This window comes from Spea bombifrons, chromosome 13 (genome assembly GCF_027358695.1).
Source record: "Spea bombifrons isolate aSpeBom1 chromosome 13, aSpeBom1.2.pri, whole genome shotgun sequence".
In the NCBI taxonomy this organism is placed as follows: domain Eukaryota; kingdom Metazoa; phylum Chordata; class Amphibia; order Anura; family Pelobatidae; genus Spea; species Spea bombifrons.
Window position 1 is genome coordinate 10,082,464 of NC_071099.1, and position 17,819 is coordinate 10,100,282.

At 49.8% G+C, this 17,819-nt stretch overlaps 2 protein-coding genes across 2 annotated transcripts; one reads left to right on the forward strand and one right to left on the reverse strand.

Annotated features, from left to right (window-relative positions):
* Positions 1 to 585: 585 nt before the first annotated feature.
* On the reverse strand, positions 586 to 3,334 carry SOX18 (SRY-box transcription factor 18). Its single transcript, XM_053453349.1, has 2 exons — positions 2,861 to 3,334; positions 586 to 2,190 (listed from the first exon to the last, which is right to left on the reverse strand). The coding sequence occupies exons 1-2, from the start codon at positions 3,165 to 3,167 to the stop codon at positions 1,403 to 1,405; spliced, it is 1,095 nt and encodes a 364-aa protein (XP_053309324.1). The 5' UTR covers positions 3,168 to 3,334; the 3' UTR covers positions 586 to 1,402.
* Positions 3,335 to 8,993: 5,659 nt separating this feature from the next.
* On the forward strand, positions 8,994 to 13,393 carry TCEA2 (transcription elongation factor A2). The gene is made up of 10 exons (XM_053453414.1): positions 8,994 to 9,339; positions 9,994 to 10,056; positions 10,151 to 10,256; positions 10,878 to 10,935; positions 11,075 to 11,208; positions 11,520 to 11,576; positions 12,615 to 12,769; positions 12,923 to 13,069; positions 13,195 to 13,266; positions 13,367 to 13,393. Exons 1-10 carry the CDS (start codon positions 9,268 to 9,270, stop codon positions 13,373 to 13,375), a joined length of 873 nt encoding a protein of 290 aa, XP_053309389.1. The 5' UTR covers positions 8,994 to 9,267; the 3' UTR covers positions 13,376 to 13,393.
* Positions 13,394 to 17,819: the final 4,426 nt, after the last annotated feature.

Sequence of the window (17,819 nt, forward strand, 5' to 3'; positions counted from 1 at the left end):
TACTGGTTGATGCCGGTGGGTTTTTTATATGAGGCGCATGTTTACCCCGGCCTACGGGGGGGGGGCACACGTTAACCCGGCCCACGGGGGGTCACCAGATCTCCAGCTCTCACGGCGTGGCAGGGGTGGCATTCATTCCCTGGTCTGGTATTCTCACCCGTTGGGGTGGGGGTTAAATGGGACACCTGGGGTTATGGAGGCTCTGTGATAGGCCAGCTCTGGGTCATCTGACCCTTTGTTTTGGTACCTGGTGTTGCTGGTTAAACGGTTCCGTGAGCCTTTTCTGCCCACTCTCCGGGCGCTCTCCGGCAGCCCCCTCTGGTTGAGGGTCGATCTTTTTGGCCCCCCGCACACCGAGGGACCACTCGGCGTGTCTTACCTGACGGTGTCCCTGGGAGGTAGCCAGTCCTGATAGATGGGTGAGGGGGCAGAATCTCAGGGTTAGGGGCAGTTGTCAGTATGTTATTATGAAGGGGGGCAGATTGTCTCAGTGTAGGGGCAGTCATCAATGTAATGGGGCAGTTGTCAGTAAGGGATGCCCTGTCAGCATTGGTATCCGGGTTATAAATCACAGACTGTGCAACAATCGATTAACACCAGTGATTATTATTAATATTATTATTATTATCGGACTTTTCTTTTCCGTATAAAAAAATGCAATTATAAAAAAACAACAAAGTCTCATTTTTCACAATCTGCAAAATCCAGAAGCCCCCCAATAACTCAGTCGGAGGAGCGCGGAGGGAACCCCGTTACTGCCGGCAGCCGGATTCGGGGGGTTACGCCGGGAACAGTCCAGTACATGATTTGAAGAGGCTTTTTTTTTTTTTTGCCCCTTGTTTGATCTATACACTTATACTGCCCGGTGTCATTAACCCCTTCCTGTCAGGGGGGGGATTCTCAAACGTAGTTGCTACATAGGGATGAGACGTTAACGCTTCCTTTGCTGAACAATCTTACAATATCACTGGTCGAGCATTTGGTGGCAGACGAGACCTTGTGCCTGTGGAACCATAAGAGGGGCAAATACGACAACGTTATCCCCTTAGGGGTATTTAGACACCTAACCCTTCCTTGACACCCTATCCTCCGCTATAAACCTATTTCCAACTTAACCCTTGTAGTGCCAGAGAGACACGCAATGGGTTTGTCCCTGTCCGACTGTCACCGTGTTCCCGTTGCTACGAGAGGGCATCTTCTTTATGCCCCGCCGGTAGCTGAAAGGTTAACTGACCTTATGCACTAGGGTATCTGCAGAAATGGCCAACAGCCAACTGACCTTCTCTGACCTTCTCACACTTACCACCATCGTACGGGATTTACCCTGCCCTGTCACTCTACATACCCCCTCCCTGTAGCTGAAGGCTCGTCTGGCACCAAACCTGCCCTCTGGATGCCCCCTCTAACCGGTGATGCAGGGGCTATAGTACATGGCGGTGCTGGCATCAGAAAGAGCTGATATGAGGCTGCTCTCCTCGCATGGTATAGTCCTAGCGGAGCTCAGCTTGGACATTGGCAAGTGGTACCCAGATCCGGCCATCTGAGTCCTGCTCATGTTCAGATACTGGTCAAATTCGTTGCGGTCGACGTCGCCCCACAGCTCGGCTGGACTCAGATGATCCATGGGGTCCAGCTGAGGCGCCTCGGGAGGTGGGGAGAGCTGGCCGAGCGGAGCGCAGGCCTGAGCCCCGGCCGGAGGGCTGTAGTAGAAAGCAGAGGACGGGGGAGTCCTGAGGAGGTTGCCCATGTGGGCAGCCGTTGGGGAGTATGGTAATGGCATCTCCCTCAGTGCCTTCTCCTGCGCGAAGTCCAGGCCGTGCTGGTAAGCTCTGAAGGGCACGTGGTCCGTGTCTTCCCGCATGTGAGTGGGGAAAAACGCCGGCTCGTTCTGCTCCAGAACATCTAGAGGGGACATCTCTGGGGTGGGTAAACCATAACTCTCCAGCTCGCCGGAGCCTATTGGATGGAGTTCCCGGAAATGGGTGATGGCGGCGGGCTGAGGGCCACCTCTAAACCCATCGCTCCTCAGGAGAGACGCCGGCTCCACTCTCTTCACTTTCTTGCCCTGCTTCTTCCTGCGTGGGCGATACTTGTAATTTGGGTGATCCTGAAGGTGCTGAACCCTCAACCTCTCGGCCTCTTCCACAAAGGGACGCTTGTCGACGGCACTCAGGTTCTTCCAAGACTGGCCTGGGGAAAGAAGAGATATAGAGAGGAGTCATAACCTGTCCGTGGGGGCAGATGAATCACATCCACCAAACACCAAAGCTTATGAAGACCCTATTTCCCCCCTGTGGGGCTAAAACCTGCCCGTGAGGTCCGGACCCTCAAAAAGCACTTTCTGAACCCAATGGTGGAAACACAGCGTCCGCATTTCCCATATGATGCCGGCGGCCATTCTTAGTGCTGGGGCTGGTGTGTGACCCCCATCCCCCCGCGCCCCAATAAAAGACCAGATATATTTTTTAAAAAATCCAATTTCTGAACATCCTTCAGACTTTGGAAGGGGATGGGGGTTTTAACGCACACTCAGCAGGAGCCCGGTGCTCACACTCAGCAGTGAAAATGTATTAAAAAAGGCACAATAGACATTCCGTTGATGCTCAAAACCCACAAGCTGAATCCTGTTTTACGCACATCTGAGCTTTATTCAACTATTTCTCTGTATTTGTTCCACTGGAAGTCTATTCCAGGTATCTACTACCCTTTCTTTGCACGTTTCACCATCTACTTCATGCGCACCCATCTGCTGAATGACCCAGCACGGTATAGGTCTATGCACCCTGTGCCAGTCGATGCCTCTCTCTCCCTCTCTACACATCACACCAGTGCCCCCCACCCCTGTGGCTCGGGATCTCACCAAGCATTTTGCTGAGCACGGCATTGTGGAGGTCCGGGTTCTGCAGAGCCAGTCTCTTCCTTTCGTCCTTGGCCCAGACCATGAACGCGTTCATGGGGCGTCTGATGCGGGGGTCTCCTGGCTTGTCCTCGCAGGGGCCGTAGCCATAACCGGTCTGCGGGCTGGGGACGGGACTTTCTGGAGCTGGAGGAGAGCTGGGAGTCAGGCCAGGATCAGGGGCAGCAGCCGCAGGAGGGACCCATGAACCACCTCCCCCGCGAGCCAGAGTCGTGTCCTCTCTGCAGTAAGTGGACTCAGATCTATGCATTCCAGCTGGGCAGCTCCTGTGGGCAGAAGTGGGCACACAGAACGTGTCGGTGGCTGGCAGGCGGATTCTTCTCTGTGGACGCTGCAGCCGAGGGACCTCCCTGTCTCCTGCCACCGTCTCCCAGTATCCCGGAGCGTCCTTCCTGTCAATCAGCAGCCAAATGTTTGGAGAGCTGGAGGCAGCAGGGACCAAATATAGAAACTTGTCACCAATCAGAGTCAGGAGGGGTGGAGACGCCAGGAGGGGCAGAACGATGCTGCGGGGGGCTTTATCTTTGGTATATGCGGTTTGGGGAGGGTTAACTCTTTAGTGATGCCCATAGAGGTATTGGCTGGCCAGCGTCGCATTAACCCTTCCCTTGTCCAGTGTCTGTCTCTGTATCCATCTATCTGCCCGTCTCTCTCTGTCTATCTGCCTGTCTCTCTTTGTCTATCTGCCTGTCTGTCTGCCCGTCTCTCTGTCTATCTGCCCGTCTCTCTGTCTGCCTGTCTTTCTCTGTCTATCTGCCCTTCTCTCTGCCACCCTCTCTGTATATCTTTTTATTTAATTTTTTTGTGGCTTGCCTCGGAGCTTGCAATCAGTTTTGGGGAGACCCGGGAAATACCCTCGCTCAGTGGGTAATTGCCCTCTCAGCTCATTGGATGGATTCGGTGGTTGTGTGAGATCTACATCAATTTATAGTGAAAAAAACTTCCATAAAACTCTATAAAAAATGACAGATTATAATCTACAGCCCAAAAACAGTCGCATTTTACTAAAGATTTTCTGCTCAGATTTAGGGGATATTTCAGATTTTCTGCTCAGATTTAGGGGATATTTCAGATTTTTTGCTCAGTTTTTCTTGTCTCTGTGGCCGCTCGTTAGCTCTCGGCCAGCAGAGGGAGCTGGAGATAATGGGATCGCCCGGCGGCTGCAGCGGATGGACACCGGGGCACTTTCCAAACAGGTACTCGAGCCACTGGCTAACATGTTAACCCTTAACACACCTCAACCACGTATCAGTTACGCCCCTTTAACTCTCCATATAGATACCTAAAGATGGCAGAAAAGAAACGATTGCACCATCTAGCCGACCCCCTTTACTGATAGAAACATAGAATTTGACAGCAGATAAGAACCATTTGGCCCCATCTACTCTACTTGGTCTGGTCCCATAATGAGGATACTTTATACCTATCCCATGCATGTTTAAATCCCCTCACTGTATTACCCTCTACCACTTCTGCTGGGAGGCTGTTCCACCTATCTACCACCCTCTCAGTAAAGTAAAACTCCCTTCCATTCCATCTCAGTCTCTGACTCTCTAGTGTTAGATTCTGGTCTCTTGTTGTAACTTTTCTCCTCTTCTGGAATAAATTCCCTCCCGTCTCTCTCTCTCTCCCATCTCCTCTCTCTTCTCTCCCCCTCTCTCTCTCTTCCATCTCCTCTCTCTTCCCTCCCCGTCTCTCTCTCCCATCTCCTCTCTCTTCTCTCCCTGTTTCTCTCCCCTATTCTCTCTCTCTCCTATCTCTTCCCTCCCCGTCTCTCTTCCATCTCCTCTCTCTTCTCTCCCCCAAGCCGGACATGTTGAGATCTCTCAGTCTTTCTGGATCATTTTTATCCTGTAAACCGTTCCTTAGTTAAGTCGCCTCCTCTGAACTCTCTCCAATATGTCAATATCCTTCTGGGGATGGGGTCTCCAGCACTGTATCCACTACTCTGACCAGGTCTGACCACAGATCTAAAAAAGTGGCAGAACACCCTTCTGCCACTAATGCCCCTCACTGTACACACTGCTTGCGTTTTCCACCCCTTTATTGCATTGTTTGCTTTCCAGAAATATTTACCTCCGAGCCCCTTTCTTCTGTCGTCGCTGACATCACAGGGGCCCCTAACGCTACATTCTGTGTGGGGATTCTTACATTATTTATCAACATTAAACTGCAGCCGCCGCGCTCTCCCCCGTTCCTCTAACATTAAACTGCAGCCGCCGCGCTCCCCTCCATTCTACTAACATTAAACTGCAGCCGCCTCGCTCTCCCCCATAGTCACATTAAACTGCAGCCGCCGCGCTCTCCCCCATTCTAACATTAAACTGCAGCCGCCGCACTCTCCCCCATTCTTGTAAAATTAAACTGCAGCCGCCTCGCTCTCCTCCATTCTTCTAACATTAAACTGCAGCCGCCACGCTTTCCCCCATTCCTCTAACATTAAACTGCAGCCGCCTCGCTCTCCCCCATTCTAACATTAAACTGCAGCCACCGCGTTCTCCCCCATTCTTGTAACATTAAACTGCAGCCGCTGCACTCTCCCCCAATCCTCTAACATTAAACCGCAGCCCTCGCTCTATTCCCCATTCCTCTAACATTAAATTGCATCCCCATTCTTCTATTTACTTTACTCGCTCTGCCTTTCGCTTACTGGAGACCTTTTACATTTTCTGCATCTCTAATAATAAAATGCCCTACTGGATCCAGATACCTACTGCCCCCCTGGGGTATTATTTTAGTTACCCAGATAATTATTTTGTAAGGAGAGCGTTATGCACATCCCAAGCTTTTGCTTGTACTGTGTCCACTGGAAGGCAATTCCAGGTATCTACTACACTTTCTCATATTACCAGTTTGTCTCCTGCGTGTGCCGGATGCCCCCATTCAGTCCTGTGTGACCCCCTGAGTGTTCAGAACAGCACATGGGGTGATGAGCTCTGGATGTTGGGAGTGAGTCACACGGAGGGGACACGGAGTCTGCCGGGGGATTAGGATTTGCCGCGCGGGTCTGGAAACAATTTTGGGGAAAACACAGAACCAAAATTAGAAATGATTTGCAGTTTCTAGAAACACGGACATGTAACACGCAACACGGAACAACTAATGCAGGGTACATGTGTCTGTGGGGGGGGGTTACATGTGTCTGTGGGGGGGGGGGCTCCGTTTCCCTCCATAGTTTGTATTGTGAACGGTCACAATGGTGAGAGCCGAGTCCGGAAGGATACACGTTAACCCTTCACACCCCATAAACATACCCGCCATATTCTGCAGGAGATTTAGTATTAACCCTTCGTCAGCTAGAGGGCTCAGTAATGGGCAGACAGCAGGCAGAGGTGGTATGGAATGTGTAAGTGATGCCCTCGCTGTGATGTCATTCGGAGACCGGTTTATGTCACCCAAGTGAAAGGGACATTTTTTAACGGCTTTCCAGTAACTGCCGCCCCTTGTGCTCTCGGCGGGAATGTCGGGACGTGTGCCGGGCAGGGCGGGGGAGACAGTTACCCCCCCAACCTCTGGCGTCTCCAGCCCCGGCCCCTGGGGTGCTGTTGGGTCCCCGCTGGCTGCCAGGGAGACTCCTGCAGCGTCGCTGCGTGTGATGGAGACGCGGCAGGAAGTTCAGGAGCCGCGTGTGAGATCTGCGGAGATCCCAACTTCCCACAGACAGCAACAGCGAGAGGGGGGACACGGCGTCCGGAGAGAGAGACGGCGGCAGAGGGGGAGAGACAGGGCTTTATCCGCTAAACAGCGAGCCGTGGGGGGAGCAGTTCATCTCACTGGTATACAGGACCGGTCACTGATTTATCTATACATTATACAGGGGGCCGGCTCGCTGATTTATCTATACATTATACAGGGGGTCGGCTCACTGGTTTATCTATAAATTATACAGGGGCCGGCTCACTGGTTTATCTATACATTATACAGGTGCCGGTCACTGATTTATCTATACATTACACAGGGGCCGGCTCACTGATTTATCTATACATTATACAGGGGGTCGGCTCGCTCATTTATGTATACATTATACAGGGGCCGGCTCACTGATTTATCGAAGCATTATACAGGGGCCGGTCACTGATTTACCTATACATTATACAGGGGCCGGCTCACTGATTTATCGAAACATTATACAGGGGCCGGTCACTGATTTACCTATACATTATACAGGGGGTTGGCTTATTGATTGATCTATACATTATACAGGGGCCGGCTCAGCACCCCGGGGTTCTTCATAATGTGCAGATGGAAATGTTTCAACTCAGCCATAACTCACAGTTTAGTGAATTAACCCCAGGGAGGGCTGTAGGTGGAAAGGAGGAGGTGGCCGAAGGCATGAAGAGCGCAGACAGAGCCGAGCTGGAGCTCTCTGGCATTCGAAAGGTTAATTTCTTGGTAACCGTGACCCCGGTGCCTATTTTGGAAAGTTTTGGTTCCTTCATGGAAATGAAAGATATAGGCTATTTCCTGCCCCCCCCGGGGCAAATAATAACCTCTTTTCTCCAGGAACTAGAGAGTGGGCGAGAACGTGGGGCAACTGGCTTCGCACGCGGTGTGAGAGAGGGGGGCATTTCCCCCCCCTGACACTGACGGGGTCTCGGTGGGACGCGGTCTGGGAGCCGCCTGACTCCGCTGGAGGTGCGGTTTCCTCGTTAGGGACCCCACCCAAAGCCCGGCGGCCCCTCAACACACAATTAACCCTTCACTGCAAACGCAACAAAAAGCAATCCAACTTTCTGTGTGTTTTTACCCAAAATTGTTTTATGTGTTTAGATATTTGCTTAGGGGGAAGGAGCAGATTCTCTGGTTGGAGGGGCATATTCTCTGGTTGGAGGGGCAGAATCTCAGGGTAAAGATTCACAGTTTTAACTAATCTACAATACTTTTACTGATTTTCATCTCGGGAAGTTTATTTTCCAAATGCCCCAGCAAGCCGTTCTCTGGGGCAATTCATTGGGGACCCTCACACCTCAACTCACACATTGTGAGCCTGCAAACTGGATAGCGGTTTTCTGGGGGGGCAGATTTAGGAAAACTGCAGTGAATATCGAGCCCCGACGTGCGGCGAGCAGCAAACGTCATCTACCTGCGAGCTTCAGAATCATAAGAGCTTCCAGGCAGCGAAGGGTTAAACCGTTCAGGAACCTTCGCAGGGTTAAAATGTGTTTTTGGTGAGAAGAGCAAATTGGAGGGTGGAAAGAGTGGGACTCGGTGTGATGGGGATGGGGATCACGTATCGTTTCAGTGCTGGGAATTGTCAGTGCTACGCAGCTGCCCCCTGATGGACACTCTGGGGTATTACTTCTATCCAGTAACAGCCCCTGACTGCACCTGTGCCGTTTATTCGTCCCCAGGACAACATTAATATCCTGAAGATCATAGAAAAGGGGTTATCTCTTTGTTGCCCGTTTTCCCTGGCAGCTCCACCGGCATCTTCTAACCCCCCTTTCTTCCCACAGCTGTATGACCCAGGGGCTGGTCTGTGGGGTAAAAGGAAAGGGCAGTAACTCCCCTCCTGTAACCCTCCATGGAGCCGCGGCTCGGTGTTATGGGACTTGTGATCCTCAGAGCCACTGGCAATGCGGATCCCACTTCTACCATCAACCAGCAGGGACAGGGGCAGAAAGGGCACTGAACTGCCGCGAGGCTCTGACACAGCGTTAACCCTTTGCAGCTGCAGCGCCGGGGTTTAAGACGGTCTTTAGTGACATAAATCCCCATCCCAAAAAATGCTCTGCAGGCCTGCTGGGGTATGAAAGCCCTGACGTAAGGGAGCAATGCTCTGCAAACTCCCCACATGTATGGGAGGAATGCTCTGCCTCCTCAGTTGAATGGGAATGAAGCCCTGCAGCCACCCTCCTCAATGGGAGCGACGCTCTGCAGGCCTTTCTCCTGCAAGGGAGCAATAGTATGCATTCCTCATAATATCTGGGTGCAATGCTCTGCAGACCCATAATATCAGGGTGCAATGCTCTTTGCAAAACCTTTCTCTCTAGTAGTGTAGTAACGATTTGTACCAATACGTTAGAGCCTCACTGGCAGGTACCGCCGCGGTGCATGCAGAGAAGTGTAGTTCAGCTCCAAATGTGTGTCGCGTTCTCCGCAGACTCTGGGACCAAAGGGACTCCATGTCCCATCGGGCAGCGCGCAGCAGAGTGCCGCGGGGGCCGCCGGGAATTGTAGTTATTTTTGGGTCCAGCTGGTTAAGAAGGCGACAGGAAGCGGTGTCTTTGGACTACAAGTCCCAGAGAGCGGCGGCAGTTCGGACCCCCCGCACTGTTTGAACTGAGATCCAGGCAAGAAGGAACGCTTGACAACCCGGCTGGAGCAGCCTCATCGAGGAGCGCAGCAGCATGTCGGTCAAGGGCGAAGACGTTGTGCGGATCGCCAGAAAACTGGAGAAGATGGTGGCCAAGAAAAGCACGGCGAGTCCTGCCCCCCCCAAACCGGGCGCAGAGCTGGACCTCCAAACCGGGCACATAGCCGAACCCCCAGAGCCTGTGCTTCCTCCCCAGTAACACCAGTCTGCAGCCCCCCCAGAGCCTGCCGCCCCAGTTACACCAGTCTGCAGCCCCCCCCCAGAGCCTGCCCCCCCAGTAACACCAGTCTGCAGCCCCCCCCAGAGCCTGCCCCCCCCCAGTAACACCAGTCTGCAGCCCCCTCCAGAGCCTGCCCCCCCAGTAACACCAGTCTGCAGCCCCTCCAGAGCTTGTCCCCCCCCCAGCAACACCAGTCTGCAGCCCCCCAGAGCCTGCCTGCAGCCCCCCGTTATACCAGTGACCTTGCTGTCATGGATACTGGAGAGTAATGATTAGCACCCAAAATAAATAATCCTGAGTTGGATGCCCCTGATTTTGCCCTCTTACCCCGGCGGTTGTTTTGGATGCCACCAAAGCAATGGGGTTTACATATAAAGAGCAACTCCTGTGACAGCTGGTAAAAGTGGTGCAATCACCATGGAAACCAACCAGAACTGCACCCCTCTTTGTGCCACGGTCAGTGCCCGTTACATGCTTGTTTTGCCCCCGTGGTATCTTCGTGATTGGTGCATTTGAATCGGGGTTTGTCTCCCCCTGCAGGATGGGGCTCTGGATCTGCTGAAGGAGCTGAAGGGGATGTCGGTGACTTTGGATCTGCTGCAGGTACGAGGCGTACTAGCCGGGGGTCTCGCTGCCCCGGGGGGGTGTCTCGCTACCCCGGGGTGTCTCCCAGTGACCCCGTCTCTTTGCCTTTCAGTCCACTCGCATCGGGATGTCTGTGAACGCGCTGCGGAAACAGAGCAACAACGAGGAGATCATCACGCTGTCCAAAACGCTTATCAAATCCTGGAAGAAGCTGCTCGGTGAGGGGCGTGGGGTGTTACAGGGCGTCTGGAGAGGGGTATTAAGGTGTGGGGTGTTGGGCTCAGGGTGTAGGGTTGTGGGGTGTTGGCGCGGGGTATCGGGGCTTGGGGTGCGGGGCATCTGGCGCGGGGTGTGCATGGAGGTCTAGTGTAGTTTCTTGTGCTGAATTCAGGGTCTGGGCTCCATGGAGAGTTGGGGATTAGAGCCGAGCCCATCCTGTATTTTTGTGTGTGGCTATGTAAATCTAAGAGTATCCTGCGCCTGGATTAGTGGGTGTGGTTACATAATCATGAGCCCATCCTGTGCATGGATTAACGGGTATGGTTACATAGAGCTAAACCTATCCTGTGCATGGATTAGTGGGTGTGGTTACAAAGACATGAGCCTATCCCGTGCATGGATTAGTGGATGTGGTTACATAGAGCTAAACCTATCCTGTGCATGGATTAGTGGGTGTGGTTATATAGACCTGAGCCTATCCCGTGCATGTAGGAATGGGTGGGGTTACTCTGAGCTGAGTCTGTCTCATACAGACATGATTGGTTGGGCTAGTTGCTCCTGTGGGTGGGGTAACGAAAGGCCAGTGGTGGTAATTGTGGCAATAATGGCGTCTCTCCCAGACTCCTCTGAGCAGCAGAACAAAAGCACTCCTGCCTCCACGTCCTCCAAAGAGTCCAGGTGAGCCGGGCCTCCAACTGCTTTATTGGGAAGGGATGGGCTTCACTGGAAATAGGTGGGGTTTTTGACACTAATGCGGGAAGTGGGCGTGACTCCCGCTAGTGTTTCATTCTGGATTCTTTACCCAAATTCCTTTCAGTTCCACCAAGAAGAGTGAACCCCGTAAGATTCCTCCCCCCCCCAAAATGACCCGCTTCCCACCTCTTCCGGTCACCACAGATTCCGTGCGTACCAAGTGCCGCGAGATGCTGACCGCCGCGCTGCAGACTGACGGTGCGTAAAGACCCCGTCATCTGACCACCAGCTGGGTCACCTCTTGGTCTGTGTGTGTGTGTATATATATATATATATATATATATATATTAGAGAGAGAGAGAGACCCTACCCCAGGAGCTTACGCTCTAACGCTGGGACCGAAGGCAGAGAGATCTTGCACCTAAACCATAAGTGATCAGGTTGTAGAACGGACTGATGACATCACGGAGTTGGAGAAGCTTCATAATTCTTGTCTTGAGTTGTCTGGGCTGTGGGGGTTGGGGCAGATGTTCGAACTTCTATTTTCTCTTTCCTTGCGTTTTATTCAGGAGATCACGTGGCCCTCGGAGCCGACTGCGAGCTGTTAGCGGCACAAATAGAGGAAGATATCCTTTCCATACAGTGGGGGACGTGGGGGGTAAGAGGCAGAGAGCGGGGTTCTTGGGGTTCCCAGTTGTTGGGGGGGTAAGGGGCAGACAGCGGGGTTGTTTGGGTTCCCGGTTGTTGGGGGGTAAGGGGCAGAGAGCGGGGTTGTTTGGGTTTGCAGTTGTTGGGGGGGGGTAAGGGACAGACAGCGGGGTTGTTTGGGTTCCCGGTTGTTGGGGGGGTAAGGGGCAGACAGCAGGGTTGCTTGGGTTCCTGGTTGTTGGAGGGGTGGGGTAAGGGGCAGATAGCGGGGTTGCTTGGGTTCCTGGTTGTTGGAAGGGTGGGGTAAGGGGCAGACAACGGGGTTGCTTGGGTTCCTGGTTGTTGGAGGGGTGGGGTAAGGGGCAGATAGCGGGGTTGCTTGGGTTCCTGGTTGTTGGTGGGGTAAGGGGCAGATAGCGGGGTTGCTTGGGTTCCTGGTTGTTGGAGGGGTGGGGTAAGGGGCAGACAATGGGGTTGCTTGGGTTCCTGGTTGTTGGAGGGGTGGGGTAAGGGGCAGATAGCGGGGTTGTTTGGGTTCCTGGTTGTTAGAGGGGTGGGGTAAGGGGCAGACAGCGGGGTTGTTTGGATTCCTGGGGTTGTTGGGGGAGGGTAAGGGGCAGACAGCAGGGTTGCTTGGGTTCCTGGTTGTTGGAGGAGTGGGGTAAGGGGCAGACAACGGGGTTGCTTGGGTTCCTGGTTGTTGGAGGAGTGGGGTAAGGGGGCAGATAGCGGGGTTGTCTGGGTTCCTGGTTGTTAGAGGGGTGGGGTAAGGGGTGGGGTAAGGGGCAGACAGCGGGGTTGTTTGGGTTCCCGGTTGTTGGAGGAGTCGGGTAAGGGGCAGAGAGCAGGTTGTTCGGATTCCTAGGGTTGTTGGGGGAGGGTAAGGGGCAGAGAGTGAGGTTGTTCGGGTTCCCCGGTTGGGGGGAAGGGGCAGACTGCGGGGTTGTTCGGGTTCCCGGTTGCAAGGGGAGGTGGGACGCGTCCGCTCGGCAGCATTGTCTCCTTAGCCCTCCCACTCGTGTTCAGCGACGTGCAAAGCGCGGACTTAAAATACAAGAACCGAATCCGCAGCAGAATCTCAAACCTGAAGGACTCGAAGAACCCGGAGCTGAGGAAGAACGTCCTGTGCGGGGCAATTACCCCGGAGCAGATTGCTAACATGAGCTGCGAGGTGAGTACGGATGGTGGGGGCATTAACAGGCTTCAGGGTTGGGGGTTGATTGGGACCCAGACAAACGCATTGGGGTGGGATGCTTGGGGGGCTTATTATAGGAGCAGCTGTGAGTCCGGGCTCGGATATGTTAAATGCCCCTTCCTGCCCCAGGAAATGGCAAGTAAGGAGTTGAAGGAGATGAGGAAGGCCATGACGAAGGCTGCCATCCAGGAGCATCAGATGGGCAAGACGGGGGGCACCCAAACGGACCTGTTCACCTGTGGCAAGTGCAAGAAGAAGAACTGCACCTACACCCAGGTGAATATACCCAGATGCCCACCGGGGCACATTATCTGTGGGGGGATTTACCCAAGTCACCACGTTACTATACCCCTGCATAGGGGTAGATTATACCCGTGCCCACCGCCTGTCCCCCCCCGCAGGTGCAGACCCGCAGTGCAGACGAGCCAATGACCACATACGTGGTGTGCAATGAATGTGGAAACCGCTGGAAGGTGAGACGGAGGCTCGTTGAGGGTCCGGGTGGTGGGGGGGGGTTGTTGTTTTGCGGCTCTGGGCGCCTTCGCTCCGTTTCATATACTTTTTCTTCCCCAGTTTTGCTGAGGCTCCTCGGGTCCCGCAGGGAGGACTCTCAACCCAGAGACGCGGCTCCGCGCCATCAATACATCCGGCCAGATGTCAGACTCCTTATTTATTTTTTGCTATATATTTATAGAGAATTTTTTTTTTTTTTTGCACATTTCCCCCTCGTTGAGCCCTCGGCCAGGAGCGGCAGAGTCCATGTAACTTAGGGTACCGTGGGCCACGTTCACTAAGCAGTGTTATGCTTGTTAATTTAAGCAGTTTCTGTAGGGGAGGCCGATATCCGTATCATCAGATTACAAAAAGAAAGTCATGTTTATTGGGGGGGGGGGAATAAACAGCTTTTTGTTACAAACCGTGCTTGTTTTGATGTAGTAATTGGGGGCTGCTGGTACTTTCGTGCTTAAAATCATCAGAAATGGTATTTCTTAGATTTGGGGATCCAGACAAAAAAACTAAAAGGCTTAGGGTTTGCTGCTGCCCGGGGGGGGGGGGGGGGTGCATATAAATTCCAAAAGTAGTTGACGGCACTCATGGGACTTGGTTTTAAATAATTTCACAAAACTCTGTGTTACAAGTCAACGTTTCAGTCTTTTTATTTTTAGACTTTCATCAGGACGTAACAGAGGAATAATGTGTATAGCATGTATTCTGTGTGTAATTAAGGAAATGAGAAGCAGGACTTACTGCACCTGTAGCGCTCAAGCTCACCGGATGTGGCGTGTACCGCAACAACGTGCGCATGCGCGTGATGTCATTGATGCGCCCGATACTCAGACGTATAGTCGGAGTGCCGGGTAGTCATGGCAACGTTTACTAGAATTAACTAGATAGTCAGTGTTATGTAAATATGTGCCGATAGGGAGATCTATGTGAGATGCCCCCCGATAATTAGTGCATAGTGATATGATGCCTTATCAAAAGTCAAGGCTCATATATATGTTAATTACTGCGAATTTTAATCTCGGGGCAAAACATAAAAATAATTGATAGTATTAAGTGGCAGTATATTATTTAGTGACATAATTTAGCAGAATAATTTATATTCCACAAAAAGTAGCACTGTAAACTAATAACTTATAATATATGATGCAGAGAAAAAACTGTGAAAACAACAAACATAAATTTATACCTGATTAGATCTACTAGCTTATGCCTATAGATATTCACGTTTTAATTATAATATACCAAATATCCACCACCAATTAAAATTATGCACTCTCTGTCATAATGTATAATTGCAGAAATTATATCCAACTATCATATACTATTTGTGGATCGAAAGTAGGTACAAAAATCAACCACTGGTCCCTATATAGGGGCAATAATCCTGCATGGGACCCTCATATTTACCGTAAACTTAAACCAACATTATGTCTTTTCATTCTGGGAATCAGTCCTATTTCTCAAGATCTTCGGATAATTGTTTAAATCATACATATGACAGTATCGTAGCACAACACTGCGTGTATTCAACACTTACATATCTATAAAACTGAAGAAATTGTCAATTTTTCATGTAGCCCTGCTGGAGCCATGGCTTTCAAATGTGCAATCCAGAATGTCTCTTGCTATAACAAAGTTTTACCTCTATCACCCCCTCCTCGAGACTCGGGGACATGGTCAATCGCTACAAAGCGGAGAGATGACAACAAATGTTTCTTATTGAGGAAGTGCTGAGCCACAGGTTTGTCGGAAACCCCGTCCCTATATGCCACTCTAATGCTTGCCCCAATGTACTTTCCGTCTTGCCAATATAGGCCAATCCACACGGACATAGTATTTTATAGATCACATATATCGTTTTACACGTGATATTATATGGGAGTGTATGTATGTGTGTGTATATATATATATATATATATATGTAACCAAAGAAAAATGGGCACTCACGGGTCTTTGTAGTAAAGTGCATTAAACACTAGTTTATTTCAATCAGCACGGCCAACGTTTCGGACCACCTCCGGTCCTTTCGCAAGATATGGGTGTATATATATATATATATATATATATATATATATATATATATATATATATATATATATATATATATGGGTGTATATATGTATATACATATATATATATATATGTATATATATGTGTGTGTATATGTATATATATATATATATATATACATATATATACACAAACCAAAGGCAGCGGCTTTGTTAATTGTTAATATACACAGGCTTTTACTTGCCCGGGGGCTCCAAAAATAGCCAGATATACGTAACCAAAGAAAAAAGGGTCTTTGTAGTAAAGTGCATTAAACACAAGTCAGCACTGCCAACGTTTCGGACCACCTCCGGTCCTTTCTCAAGATATGGGTGTATATATATATATATATACATATATATACATATATCTATACATATATCTATATATATATATATATATATATATATATATGGGTGTATATATATATATCTGGGTGTATATATATATGGGTGTATATATATATATATGGGTGTGTATATATATGTATATATATATATATATATATATATCTGGGTGTATATATATATGGGTGTATATATATATATATATATATATATATATGGGTGTGTATATATATATATATGGGTGTGTATATATATGTATATATATATATATATATATATATATATATATATATATATATATATGGGTGTGTATATATATATATATATATAGATATGGGTGTATATATATATATATGGGTGTGTATATATATATATATATGGGTGTATATATATATATATATATAGATATATATATGGGTGTATATATATATATATATATATATATATATGGGTGTGTATATATATATGGGTGTATATATATATATATATATATGGGCATATATGTAAATATATATATATATATATATATATATGGGTGTATATATATATATAGATATATATATGGGTGTATATATATATATAGATATATATATGGGTGTATATATATATATATATATATATGGGTATATATGTAAATATATATATATATATATATATATATATATATATATATATATATGGGTGTGTATATATATATGGGTGTGTATATATATATATATGGATGTACCGTATATATATATATATATATATATATATATATATATATATCGGTGTGTGTATATGTATACCGTATTGGCTCGGATATAGGCCGCCCCCATATTTAGGCCGCACTCTAAAAGCACCCAAAAAACATGCTGCTACTCTGTCGTCCCCCCCCCCCGAGATATGCTGCCACTGTCGTCCCCCCCCTGAGATATGCTGGCACTCTGTCCCCCCCCGGGCTATGCTGCCACTCTGTTCTCCCCCCCCCCGAGATATGCTGCCACTCTTTCCTCCCCCCCCCCGACTTACCAGAGCAGACTCCCGGGTGTCTTGCGGGGCCGGAGGGGGACATCTATGCAAATCGCGTATACAACTCCCGGAGCCGGCACTCAGCGGAAGTGCCGACACCGGAAGTTGTATACGCGTATTGCGTAGATGTCTTCCGCTGGCCCCGCAAGACACTCGGGAGTCTGCTCTGGTAAGTCGGGGGGCGGGGGGACGTTCACCGGCGATGCGCTTAGACAACCTCTCGTGCCGGTACTTCCCTCGTGGAAAGTGCCGGCAGGGGAGGCTGTCTGAGCGTATCGGGGAGTAGGATGCAGGTCCCCTGCACCGCTGCGGGGGATCTGTATCCTAACCCCGCTGCCTGCCCGGCGCCCGGGACTGCATGTCCCGGGCGTCGGGCGCTAGACCCCGAATATAGGCCGCACCCCCTGCCACTCTGTCCTTCCCCCCCGAGATACGCTGCCACTCTGTCCCCCCCCCCCGAGATACGCTGCCACTCTGTCCTCCCCTCCCCCGAGATACGCTGCCACTCTGTCCCCTCCCCCGAGATACGCTGCCACTCTGCCCCCCCCCGAGGAGGAGGGGGTGTAAACTGTATCGTGCGGACGCTTAGACAACCTCCCGTGCCGGCACATACCCCCCCCCCCGTGAGAAGTGCTGGCAGGGGAGGCTGTCTGAGCATATCGGGGAGTAGGATGCAGGTCCCCTGCACCGCTGCGGGGGATCTGTATCTTAACCCCGCTGCCTGCCCGGCGCCCGGGACTGCATGTCCCGGGTGTCGGGCGCTAGACCCCGAATATAGGCCGCACCCCCACTTTAAAGACTTAAAGTGGGGGAAAAAAGTACGGTCTATATTCGGGCCAATACGGTATATATATATATATATATATATATATATGGGTGTGTGTATATATGTATATATATGGGTGTGTATATATATGTATGTATATATATATGGGTGTGTATATATATCTATAGGGGTGTATATATACATATATATATATATATATATATTTATATACACCCATATATATATATATATATATATATATATATATAGGTGTGTATATATATATATATATATATATATATATATATTTATATACACCCATATATATATATATATATATATATAT